General features: G+C 40.3%; 2 protein-coding genes across 3 annotated transcripts in view; one reads left to right on the top strand and one right to left on the bottom strand.

Moving 5' to 3' along the window:
• The window catches only part of LOC124184008 (alpha-1D adrenergic receptor), a 134,527-nt gene that overhangs the window by 80,923 nt on the left and 40,142 nt on the right, over positions 1–13,462 (top strand). The gene's annotated exons all lie outside the window — the stretch shown is intronic.
• On the bottom strand, positions 9,021–12,389 carry LOC124184009 (dentin sialophosphoprotein-like). Of its 2 annotated transcripts, XM_046573285.1 has the most exons (4): positions 12,222–12,389; positions 11,418–11,446; positions 9,516–10,935; positions 9,021–9,446 (listed from the first exon to the last, which is right to left on the bottom strand). In XM_046573285.1, the coding sequence occupies exons 1-4, from the start codon at positions 12,362–12,364 to the stop codon at positions 9,389–9,391; spliced, it is 1,650 nt and encodes a 549-aa protein (XP_046429241.1). In that variant the 5' UTR covers positions 12,365–12,389; the 3' UTR covers positions 9,021–9,388. The 2 variants fall into 2 exon arrangements, with proteins under 2 accessions (XP_046429241.1, XP_046429240.1); XM_046573284.1 differs by having other exon boundaries at positions 9,021–10,935.

The following is a 13,462-nucleotide window of genomic DNA, read 5'->3' as shown; positions in this document are numbered from 1 at the left end:
TGCTTAAATAGCTATGATATTTAATTTCAACTTTGAAATAAACAGCCCAAATAACGATATATTGAAATAACGAACGAATTTTCACCTGAAAACTGCGGGTAAAAATTGCTCGGAATGCAAAATCGATAGTTGTCCCATTTCCAGAGACGACTTCAGACTGAAGGGCAGATTTGCCCTTGAAATCTATAAGGTTCACTTTATAAAAATGATGTTACTAGAAATAAAGATAATTCGAAGTGGCTTGATAGATTGTGGAGAGTAAACATGAAAATCAACTATCTGTCATCCTCAGGGTTTCGTACCTCAGAAGGAACAAACGGAACCCTTGTAGGATCACTTCGGTGTCCGTCCGAGTAAATGATAAATTCAAGTGTCTGTTATTTATTGAATCAGTCACGCATGTTGAGATTGATAATGAATGTAGATCTTTATCGTGACAAGATAGCAAATATCCTTTGTCATGAAGACAGGAGAAGAGTCTGCTGCCGTTTGATCAAACATTGAAACAAGCGACAAGTCTGCGGAAAAAGTGAACTGACATTGTCGGTAAATAATCAACTCGACCTGTATATTTTACTTACGTGAACACAGGTGTACGAATTTTAGCACTACAACGCGACGAATTCTTCTGAATTGTTTTGCCTTTCTCCCAGGATAAAAAAAAAAAAAAATGATAATCAAAGCCTTGGGTACATTTTCTGGATAATTTGAAATCGTATTAACACGTGCACTTTCTGTACAAGAATATTTTGTTTCTCTCCAAGCTGCTGTAATATACTCGTGAAAAACTCGCTACATTTTTCAAAAAAAAACGATCTGACATGACTTTATACATTGTTCAGAATCTCGTTCCTCCGTCGAAACTTGTCCTGAAATGTTGCTACATATGATGAAAAAGTTTTTCAAAGAATCGTTTGCCACGCAAGAGAATTATCTTAACGCCCGGTAATGGTGTTACGTACATTGGCCATCGGGGTGATTTTATGTCAGTAACCATTTTCAGCTAGAAGCTACGTTGGATGTGCTAACATCGTGGATGGAAAAATGCACATTCTGCACCTAAAACAGAGTACAGTATATGTTGAATCGAACACTGTAATCAAAGGAGGAGATGGATTTGAGAAATTAGGTGTTAGAAATTCGTGTTGCTATACACACGAATGGGTTTTAAAAAACCTCTCGATCGATTCGAATGAATTTTAGGTGAAAAATGAAGTAGTCAATAACGGTGAGTCGTATACTTTTAAATTTTCCGTACGATCTGGCTTCCAAACACTGGAAACTCTCTGTTTTCAAAAAATCAATATGAGAACTGCAGAACGTGCTGCATCTAAAGCGTCGGCAGGACGGTTCAAAGTAACGTTAGTGAGAATTTGTCGAAAATTGTGTGGCCATACTTTATTCAAAAAGTTTACCTCACCTCCTCAACCAAGCCATCGCTAGGCGATCGTGTATTTATGTCCGTCTCAAGAATGCGGTCTTAAATTGGTAATAACAGGGGATGAAGAGATAAAATGAAGAAACATGTTTTGATCACATTTTTTCTAAAGTTTTCCAAATCAATGTGAATACTATACTGTACAACTTATGGGTCTACGATTATGATGATTTCATAGGGAATAAAAATCACTCTACGTCTATCGGTCCATTGTACAGAATAGACAAAAACGTCGGCAACCGCAGTTTGTAGTTGTTTCTACTGACAAGTATTTCACATATCCGTATTAGCTAAGCAAACAAGTCACCTAGCTAATAATTTTTTCAATCAGTCATGCGTTATGAAAATTATGATGAATGTAGATCTTTATCATGACAAGATGACAGACATCAGTTTTAAGCTACGCTGAAAGAGATTCTAATCGGGTTTGATCAAATATTGGAACAGGTGACATGTAAACGAAAGAAAGTTGGTGGACATTCTTGGTAAATGTCCGATAGCTTTACACTTCATTTACACAGGTGCACTATTTCTGCGCGATGCTGCCACGAATATCGCGAATTCTTTCTTATTATCGATTTCCACCCCACTGTTCTGAATCCAAATGAAATATCGGCAAAATCTAACGTATCAATGTCCAAGGAGTTCAGTGCAGTTTTTGAGGCTATAGAAAAATGAAAAACTTTTCAGTTTCTAGTTGTTGGGACGATGGATATTCTTGCATCAATTATTTCTAAATTCGCTACTGCCTTATGAGTTAAGAATTCGAAAAGGTGGGGGTAACTGGAATACTTTAACTTGAGGATATTGAAACGAAAGAACCTGTAAAAAATTCACTCCGCGTTCCGTATCAATTCGAGTAAAGTAGCAGTTCCAAATCGTTTAGTTCAAACTGTCGGAAGAAAAAATGAAAATCTAACCAATTCTCATGGAGGGTACAAGATCATTTTGTAATATTCATTCCTCATTTTACTGTAACTAATCATTTCATCCATCTGAAAAGCGGGATAAAAGTAGCATACGATTTCCTCTCATACTTTTTCCCCACTAATGGGGTAACCACTATTCAATTCCATAAAGTGGCCATACGTAGTTGAAACGGGAATAAAATTCTATATATATGCAGCACGGGAATAAAGCCGATTATTCCCTTGTGACGTAAGATACTATTTTCATGAAGCAATGATTGACATTTCAGAGAACACGTGTATTCACTCATTGCAAGACTTTAGATTACAACATAATTCATATTATAACATAATTGCAAATTGAAAATTGAGTATGGTGAAAATGTGCAATTTATACCTACCGATTTTTCGTTCGATTTGAACAATTTTGAATGATTTCAAGGCACTATATTCTTGCGTGTTTCGAGTTTGATATATATTCACCCCTCAAATTCAAAATCGGTGACTCCTAAAGTTTTCTAATAATAGCTTTTAATTAGGTTTTCATGAAATTTGAAATTTCCGTTTCGAGATGAATGATTGAAATTCAGCAAACCTGAATTGAAATGAGGTTAGTTCGGTGTGTATAAATTGTATCGTAAGGTCTAAAACGTAGATTAGCAACTCGAATGTGGAATTATATCGATTGAGAAATATGTCGCTTATCGTAGTCAGCTGAGTAAATGAGTCACGAAGTGACATTCTTTGCAATAAGTCATGCGTTTCGAAATTCATGATGAATATAGACCTTCGTCGTGACAGGATGACAGAGGACTTATTTTTCAGGCAGCCGAGTAGAGTCAAATCGACACTAATCAAACATCGAGAGAAGTGACAAATATGCTGAAGAAACTGAATTTACATTGTCGCGAAATATGCGGATATTTTGCGTTATACTTTATTTACACGAAAACTCGACACTCGCAAAATGATGCCACGAATTTCGCGAATTATTTTTTTTTTCTTCAGCCGATTCCGACCCGACTTTTACGAATTTATGAGAAACGTGGATAGCAAATGTAACAATGTAGATGAATCGATGTCGTATAAGGAGCTCGTCACAACTTTAGACGTGAGGGAAAAATGTGTACAATCTCCAATTTGAATGAAATCCTAAGATCAGGATTCTCGAATCCACTAATTCAATGATGGAAAGCCCAGGAAAAGAATAAAATTACTTTTCCAATTCGCTGCTTGGCGATGAAAAAAAAATAGTAATTGAAAAGTATCGTGATCCTAAATAATGGTGAAACGAACAGGAAAGGAAAAACTCAAATTTTCAAATATTCCAACTAATGCATTCTTGAACAGTAATGTTTATTTATGCCGGTAAAGAAGCTTGTCCGTCTCGGTTTTTTTTTTTTTTTTACAACTGTAAACCTGTTATATATGTTATATACCGAATATATATTATATATGTTGTAACGTGGCATTTTCAATACGCGTTCCAAGCGGCTCCCCGAAACCTAGATGGAACTCGAAATTAGGGACCCTACGGATCAGGCCGCGAATCCTTTCAATAAAAAAAAAGAGCGCCAGGACAAAAGTCACGCATCCGAAACTACGAGAGGGGACACCTTAGCGAATAGCGTAAGATATTTCAGGTTTTTTTGTTTTTTTTTACTTTTCGAGCTACAACGGCATGAGGCAAGAAGTCGACACCGAATTCGAGGAAATTGCGAAGTGGCGGACTAGCAACAATTGCGAAGGAAGCATGTTGAGGCTGCGGAGGGGGAGCTGACGCAGATCCCCGCATCGCGGGAACCAAGGTGGACGCGATTCCCGCTGGCGGCCGGCGCGCCGCAGCCTCTCCCCCTTCACCCCGCCAACAATTGACCAGCGAACTTGCGACGGACCGACTAGCGACGAGGGAGCACCACGCTCACCGCCAAGACGTCGTGGAGCTGCGCGGAGGACGAGATTGCGATCTAGCTTCAAGTTCTGCGCAGCGATGCTATCGAAGGTGCGCGTCGAGTTGCGCGATCGACGAAATCGATGACGGATCGCTTATTGCGTATTCTTTCGGGTATGACGTCACGTATGGGATGGCGCATCGAGATCCGTGTTGCGGCAGGTAGTAGGTTTTTGAAACCACTCTAGTTCTGGCGGTCGTGATCAGTAGTCACGTTTTGGGGAGTTTCGCGAAGTAATGGAGTCGCCCAAAAATCGCGAGGGGAATGGAAAGGGGGTTGCAAGGATGTAGAAGGTAAGCGCTGCTTCTATCCCCGCGATTGAATTTCGAGCATATTGCCAAAAGGCTTGCCGAGTAACGGGTAGCCGTTTTGGATTTGCGTTGTAGAGAAGTACTCCAAATTCTTTTGCCGGTTCTTTCGCTTGATGACCGTAGCCTGAGTACGCGTGTTAGAGTAGAGTAAATTTTCAGTTCCTGAGAAAGTTGAGTAGAGTCACGGGTTTTAGTCGAGTCTTTCTCGTTAGTGAAATCAAGTATAGCCGAATTTCGCTGTACCGGGTCGAGCCGCGTTATCGGATTTTTAAGTGTCACCTCTCGAGTAGGCCGGGAAGTGCCGAATTGGAGTGCTCGGATTAGCGGATAACGTTTTGGAGGATTTTGAGAAGATTTGATTTCGGATGCGTTGCGGTAGCGTATAGTTTAGGTTACGTTCAGTTGCGCCTGCATTGAGTTCCGTACCCGGTAGTTAAGATAATATAAATTGAGTTGCGTTACCTCGAGCTTGTGTTTAGTTGAAGTTAAATGTGGTGGTGCTTGCGCTTAGTTAAGTTGCCGTTTAGTTAAGATAGTGTTTAGTCGAGTTGAGGTGATGTATAGTCGAAATTGCCATTGCGTTGAGCAGCAGTTGAGACGAGGAGTTTGAGCATTGAGTTTTGGTTGCGTTTAAAATATAGTAACGTTTGCGGATTCGTTTAGATTTAGGGCAGCTCGCGGTAGCGTCGAAGCTCCGAGTCGGGTGAGATTTCGGGTGAGATTGAGGACGCCGTCTGTTCGGTGGCCCGACGGCGCACCGTCAAATAATTGATTCTAGTTTCGGTTTCGAGCAATAATCGGCATGGAGAAAAAATGGCGAATTTGCAAATTCAGAATTGCGTATGAGGATTTTGTGATCGTTGAGTGACATTTTAGTTAGGGAGCCGCGAGCTCATTAGAGTAAGAAATAGAGTAGGTTACGTGTAGTTTTCTGTTTATTTTTAGACTCGCGATGAGCGACTTTTGGATTATATTTTTTTTTGTTTTGTATCACCGCTGTTGGGAAATATAAGATTTTATTTTACTTCTTTTGTTAAATTGCGTGTGTATTTCGAGTGTCTCTCTCTCTCTCTTTCCAAAAATTACCCCTCCCCTCTCCGCGGTACTGAGCTATCGAGCATATGCCCGAGGAATAGCGCATTAATGATTTCGAGGCGTGTTAATCACGCCAGGCGCCCAACAAAACTTCGCGATATTGTTTTTAGATCCAGGGTACATCGTGGACGCCAAATTATTGTGCACGCGGTAAGTTTTGATTTTCTCGACAGTATATGTTGCCTTCATGTCTAACTTGACACTAGTGCACGCACAAATTGAGAATCGAAATATTGTGTCACGTGTTACAAAAACTCAGCCAAATGACGTCCTTCATTTTTGAATCTATAGCTTTCATCGGCAAAATTGTGCTGCCACCGGAAGAGGAAGCGTGAGCCTAATTTTAAGAGTCATCGTCGATAGCAGAAACATCCCTATCATCAAAATCAGAAGCATCTATATCAGCGGACGAAGAAATACCTATAGAAACATCATCGGAAAAAGTATCCTCCGTAGAAGCATCGTCGGTAGTAGTTTCAACTGAAGTAAAATTTTTAGAACTTCCACCTGAATTATACAGATTATTTTTAGTCGGAGCAACAGGTGCATTTACACCATCACGGTAAAAAAAAAAAATCTCAACTTGGGTGCAAATTCGCAACACCGACTCACAGATGATGCTGAATTTCCATATGAAAAAAGTTGAGGGTGCGAATTTACACCCAAGTTCAGGAATTTTTCCGTGAGGGAATACCTTCGTTCATGTCGATTAGTACCGATAAGATCCTATACAAAGAAACATGAGTCTCACTCACGATCAGATAAAGTATTCGTGACATCTGTTGCTCGTACGTCACGTACGTTCCATTTCTATATTACCGTAAGCATTCATGGCTCAAAATTTTGTCTACATTATTTACGGAAGTTTGCAACAACTTTTTTAACGATAATCTGGATCCGAAATGCGGCACATCCTTGGGATATGGTTTCTTTCTACTTTTTAGTACACTTAACATCGGAATATTATAGACATTTCTAAAATGTTAGAATGTTTCACGGTATGAGACTACTGTCAAAACAACATTAAGAATTAAATTTACATCGTGCCAAAGTCTATCCAAAAAGATAATTCGACGTGCGAAAGCTTTTTGAGGTTAGATTTATACTCTGCCTCCAAAAATCTTTAGCAATATTATTTGTTTCGATTGCATTTAGACTATCTCCAGGAATATTTTTATGCATCGTAAAAACTTACTCCGAAACACATGTTACAATTTTCAGAATTTCCGTACAATCGTAAAAAAAAAAAAAAAAAATGTTAAATCTATGGAGAATAGACTTTCATCCGCGTGACAGGTTTGAGAAAACAAAAATACATGATCAAAAAGAGCGAGGGATTGAAGTCGGCTTATATGAGACGAATCTCACCGTTGGGCGGAGGTTTCGATCCAGTTCCTGAATGTTTCAAGTAGAATTTTGAGTTGGTTCGGTTGAGAAGTATGTCACACATTGTAGTTCGCACAAGTTATTCGCGATCGGTCATACGATACGAAATTAATGTTCAATACAGATATTTATGACAAAGTCGCCGAACTTATTTGTCAATCAGGCAAGTCTTATTCCTTCTTCGTCTTACTTACAAGTCATACTTACCTCAGCCGATAACAGCGGCGGCATCTTCTCTGTACCATAATTTACCGACGTGCAATTACCATAAGAGAGTAATACACGCTTTTACCATCGTTCTTGGATCCATATCGATCTACACAGTTACCATCACAGAGTAAAATAGTCTTACACCGACGATTCTTATAGATCATAATACCATCTGTTATTTTGCAAGCGACGCTCATATTTACGCAATGCTAAGCTATTGTGACGACGGATTTTCAATACCTTTGCTCACCCGGAGAAGCGACCGAGAACTTACCGTGTTGACAATAATTTAGTGACCCGCGATAAAAACTGGAAGCATGATCTTGCAAAAGATACTACAAAATTTTACTGGACGTCCGGCGTGATCAACGCGCCTCTCAGTTGTTGTCAACTTCGCAAAGCCTCGGCTATAGCCTTCTGCACCAGATAGCTCAGTACCGTGGAGAGTGAAGGGATCAGTTTGGGGATAGAAAGAACGGACAATCGTACGCTAGGGAATTAAAAAAAAAATAAATAAATAAAAAGCAACAAGGATATATTCCATAACTGAAGCGATACAAAAAGAAATAAAATATTCAACTCGCTTTTCGCCCTCCCAAAAACATAAGACAAGTAAGTCTTAATTCTAACCGCGTTAGTCGCTCTCTCAATAACAAACAAAATTACCTCAACAAAAATTTTTCGAAGGCTCTAACGGCGATCGTGCCAATGAAAAACTCAAACTAAAGTAAAGCAAAACGATATTGCTCGATCGCGCCAATCGTTACTAATTCAAACTTGGCATTGAATACGACGCTATTCGCCGCAACCAGAATATTAATAATCAACGCGCTATCTACGATAAAAATAATTAAAGAAAAAAAGAGACAGGATGCCTTAGATGCTATTCGACTCGAAATGTCGGTAATAATCTTCGAATCAATAATCTCAAACTCAATCAATCATCTCACAGGTAACAACAAGCTGAGCGTTCACACACAGTGACACGTGATTTAGACGAGAGATGACGCTTCAGCAACACGCTAACGCAACTTGAGCCCTTGCAGCAGAATTTGACTGCGCGTAATTATGGAGATGACAAACTCGACTTAAAAACCGTGACTCCAGGGCAATTTTTTAACAAATAAAAATGACTGTACGCGTTACCGCGAAACTTAAGCTACGACCACCAATCCAGAATTTCGACCACGTTTATAACGCAAATGCAAAATGGCCATCCGTTGGTCGGTTTGCCGAACTAGATCACTCTTGTGTGTTCGCGAGAAGGAAATTAGCGCTTACCGTTTCTCAAGCGCACCCAGAATTCGTCAAAACTGCAGTCAGACATCGATCTGAATACTTCCCCATCAAGAATAATCAAAGCTGTGGTATATTGAGATTAGTGCACGTTAATTACGACAAGAACTGTACTTTATTGTAATTATGTAACAAACGATACAATGTGCCAAAGGAAACTGAGTTTTCGTTACACACGTTTCGATCGTGATTCAATTTTTTTCTTGCACGCTAACTCGTACGAGAAAATCCTCACTCTTATTGCTTGTAAGATACATTCAAGGGTCGCATATTTTTGTTGTTTAAGAATAAGAAGTTCCTCTAAAACATAGAGTATAATAATATCAATTGAAAGAAAAAACTGTACGGCATCAAGCTCATGTCAAATGGAATTGTTTGGATGTAAATGGTGTGACAGATTGTTGAAAATTTTGAACTAGGTAAATTCAGATAAACACAGTTGATATTTATTCACGATTAATAAGGAATTACATACATTGTGCAGTGGAATATAATAAAAATTTTACTGAAAGTGGCCCTGGTACGAGTGAAACTGCATATCCTTAAACTAGTAATCGTATCATTGCTTGAGTTTCTCTAGTATCCCCGCATTGCTCTGATGTTTGTGCACTGCAACGTATTTAAGCTAAACAAATTTTAAACCTAGAGATACAGCGTAACACGATCACTAAATCGTTAAAAACGGTAATTTATAATATATGGTCCTCGGAATTGGATCGGTCTTTACCAGAACTGGAGATGTCATTAGAACTGGAACTGTCACCTACGTCCGAGAAAAAATACAGCTTAGTTTCAGAGCAAAAGTCTGTGACTAGAGCCAGACGCGCTTGGAGCGGACGATCCGTTTGAGACGGCGTTGGAGGTGGAATCGGAGGCAGCCGAGTCAGAAGAGCTTGGAGCGGACGATCCGCTTGAGACGTCGTTGGAGGTGGAATCGGAGGCAGCCGAGTCAGAAGAGCTTGGAGCGGACGATCCGTTTGAGACGTCGTTGGAGGTGGAATCGGAGGCAGCCGAGTCAGAAGAGCTTGGAGCGGACGATCCGTTTGAGACGTCGTTGGAGGTGGAATCGGAGGCAGCCGAGTCAGAAGAGCTTGGAGCGGACGATCCGTTTGAGACGTCGTTGGAGGTGGAATCGGAGGCAGCCGAGTCAGAAGAACTTGGAGCGGACGATCCGTTTGAGACGTCGTTGGAGGTGGAATCGGAGGCAGCCGAGTCAGAAGAGCTTGGAGCGGACGATCCGTTTGAGACGTCGTTGGAGGTGGAATCGGAGGCAGCCGAGTCAGAAGAGCTTGGAGCGGACGATCCGTTTGAGACGTCGTTGGAGGTGGAATCGGAGGCAGCCGAGTCAGAAGAACTTGGAGCGGACGATCCGTTTGAGACGTCGTTGGAGGTGGAATCGGAGGCAGCCGAGTCAGAAGAGCTTGGAGCGGACGATCCGTTTGAGACGTCGTTGGAGGTGGAATCGGAGGCAGCCGAGTCAGAAGAGCTTGGAGCGGACGATCCGTTTGAGACGTCGTTGGAGGTGGAATCGGAGGCAGCCGAGTCAGAAGAGCTTGAAGCGGACGATCCGTTTGAGACGTCGTTGGAGGTGGAATCGGATGCAGCCGAGTCAGACGCGCTTGGAGCGGACGACTCATCTGAGACGTCGTTGGAGGTGGAATCGGAGGCAGCCGAGTCAGACGCGCTTGAAGCGGACGACTCATCTGAGACGTCGTTGGAGGTGGAATCGGAGGCAGCCGAGTCAGAAGAGCTTGGAGCGGACGATCCGTTTGAGACGTCGTTGGAGGTGGAATCGGAGGCAGCCGAGTCAGAAGAGCTTGAAGCGGACGATCCGTTTGAGACGTCGTTGGAGGTGGAATCGGATGCAGCCGAGTCAGACGCGCTTGGAGCGGACGACTCATCTGAGACGTCGTTGGAGGTGGAATCGGAGGCAGCCGAGTCAGACGCGCTTGAAGCGGACGACTCATCTGAGACGTCGTTGGAGGTGGAATCGGAGGCAGCCGAGTCAGAAGAGCTTGAAGCGGACGATCCGTTTGAGACGTCGTTGGAGGTGGAATCGGATGCAGCCGAGTCAGACGCGCTTGGAGCGGACGACTCATCTGAGACGTCGTTGGAGGTGGAATCGGAGGCAGCCGAGTCAGACGCGCTTGAAGCGGACGACTCATCTGAGACGTCGTTGGAGGTGGAATCGGAGGCAGCCGAGTCAGACGCGCTTGAAGCGGACGACTCATCTGAGACGGCGTTGGAGGTGGAATCGGAGTCTAACGAGTCTTCAGCGGACGAAACAGCCGAGTCAGAATTGGATTCGGACTCGGTTGAGTTTGAACTGGATGCATCGGCTATAAGGTTGGGTGAAGAGAGAAGGAACCAATTTCATTATTGAGATATTTATCAAATGCATGATTCGTACGCCACCGAAAACTGAATTTTATCATTCGAGGGAACTCATATCCAGGGACGAACGATTCATTTATATTTTTCATCAAATCTTACAGTATTTTCTTTCTCATTAAAATCTGGAACTTGATATGAAACATATATTACTAGCCTGTGTGTTTTTTTCACGAACACTCTTTAGGGTGTTGAAACTTGAGTTTATGACTTGAACAGCATACTGACAGCTGTTATATGAACACCGTGCAGTGGTTTCGAATAAAAAAATTAAAAGTTGTAAATTCACGTATAATTCAAATGAATTTGAATACACAGAATTTGTTGTTTTTACTGGTCGTAAAGATTGAAGAGAATACGAATGGGAAAATTCATTTTCGTTGGCACGAAAAACTTGCATAAAAGAAATTGGTGAAATGTTTACACTTACAAGTGGCGCTGACGTCAGATTCGGAATTACTGTAATATAAAAAAAATTTAAACTTGATAATTTGTGAGTATAAAGATGCCAAGAACGACTTTATCTTCTTTTCTTTGACTCGGTCGTTCTTAAATCGACTATTAATTAAGCAGAGTAATATGACAAAGGAATTAAAATTAAAAGAAAGAAAAATGCACGTTAATAGCATTTTCCGACATGTAATATTTCAGAAACAGGAAAAGAGACTGGAGATTTAAAAGAAAGCCTGTGATGACCTTTATAAGATGAATATATTCTAGCCTGAAGAAGAATGGATAAAATTGTTCAGGAGCGGAAACATTGTAGCAATAAGAACTTGAAGCCACTCATCGAAAGTCAATTGAAAAATATCAGAAAATAACCTCAAATAAAAAGTATAGTTAACATAACAGTATAAAAAAGCAAAACATGTTCCGAAGTCAGGTGTAGACTTTTTTTTAAAAATCGAACGTTTATCGGCTCGGGATCGAACTCCACATAACGTTACTTACTTTTCCACATTTTGCAGATTTTTATATAATGTGTTAACCTTATCATTTACCACGATCTTGAGGAAAATCTCCAAAAAAGTTAGAAGATTTTCGGGCCATCGTGAGTTGAAAGTGAACTCGAGAAAGAATACTATCACAATGATAACAAAGCAATACAATGCGGCGAGTCATCGTATATAAGAGCCGATCAGGTTATGTAATTCGATGTGAGAAATTCATCTTCTTTCAAAAATAAGATGTTGATCAACGCAGCGTCACGCTTGACGGATATTGTATTACTTACTTCTCTTTATTTTGAACCGATTCTTCAAATTCCTTCAAACCCTCCTCAACTAGATCTTTAAGTTCAGTCAGGAAAGATTCAGGTCTTGCCAGAGCCTGGGAGCTGACGGCCAAGACTGCCAAAAGTACGATGAACTTCGTCATGTTGGATTTATGGATATAAATTCAGAACTGATTCCGATGTGTGATAACCCGCGGCTTTTATACATTGGCGGAATCAGCGATGTGTAAAAAATTCGTTTCATACAAGGTCGCGAAAAAATTCCATTGCCCAGCCGTTGCGGTATTATTATATTTATTGATCGTCGATATTAGTTTACAATTAGTTACGAAGACTTTTCACGATCATTGATGTATACGGTAATTAAAAATTAATTCACCTCCCCAAAAAAGGTAATTTCTTGCCCTTTTTGGAGGCAGAGCGAATTTTTTCTAAACAAGTACCAAATTATTAATTATATTACATAATATTACTCGATCTTATTTTAGGGGATGCTCTTTTTTCTTTTTTTTTTTTTTTTTCTCGAGGATTTAAATCCTATTTAAAGGTTCGTATCTGCATACATTGGTTTACAATACTTTACGGTAAATTAGTTCAGAGTAGTTAACAATAAAGTTGTGCATATTTGCAGTAACGAATGCTTGAAAATTATACAATTATTTGTCATTTAGCGCTAGAGATTCTAGACTTTTAAGTTGCAGTTTTTGCGAAATCTATGAACACAAGTGCAAGCTTTTATGATGGGTTCTGAAATTAAGGGTTCGATACTTGAAGATAGATATTTTCAAGAACAGAATTTCAAGAAAATTGGCAAAGGTTTTGTTTGTGGCGGATGTTGCTGGTAAATCAGCGTTTTCATTTCCAAAAAAATTGTATCGTTTGAAAGTTATCGACCGAATTTGTAAGTTGTAATGAATGATTGATTGAGTTTCCATTAGAATCGATGATTACAACAATCGGAACGCTGATTTCTCCACAACTGCTATGAGATTGCCAATTTTGAGTTACCGAATTTCGTGCGAAAGACTTAAATTGAAGTCTCAACTTTCGAATCCTCCCAATTCTACTTGAAACTGTTGGTAAATATTTTTTGGGAAGAAGTCGTGATATTTTTTATCATCTGTTCCTAACCGAAATTTGAATATCCACAGCATGAATGAAGCCTATCGAAAAACATTAAAAGTTATTTAATTTGTTTTTGCCGCAATTAATCAGGCGCGATGAAATAATATTCCATGGAT

Source organism: Neodiprion fabricii, chromosome 5 (assembly GCF_021155785.1).
Source record: "Neodiprion fabricii isolate iyNeoFabr1 chromosome 5, iyNeoFabr1.1, whole genome shotgun sequence".
Lineage (NCBI taxonomy): Eukaryota > Metazoa > Arthropoda > Insecta > Hymenoptera > Diprionidae > Neodiprion > Neodiprion fabricii.
Note: the sequence above shows the minus strand (reverse complement) of the source record. Positions and strands in the feature narration are given on the sequence as shown.

Bases quoted from the DNA above. Each gene is read 5' to 3' on its own strand.
- LOC124184009 (XM_046573284.1), bottom strand. From the start codon at position 12,364: ATGACGAAGTTCATCGTACTTTTGGCAGTCTTGGCCGTCAGCTCCCAG. The intron at 11,447-12,221 runs GTAAGTAATACA...TTTATATTACAG, and splicing joins TCGGTTCAAAATAAAGAGAA to TAATTCCGAATCTGACGTCA. The intron at 10,936-11,417 runs GTAAGTGTAAAC...CCAACCTTATAG, and splicing joins ATCTGACGTCAGCGCCACTT to CCGATGCATCCAGTTCAAAC.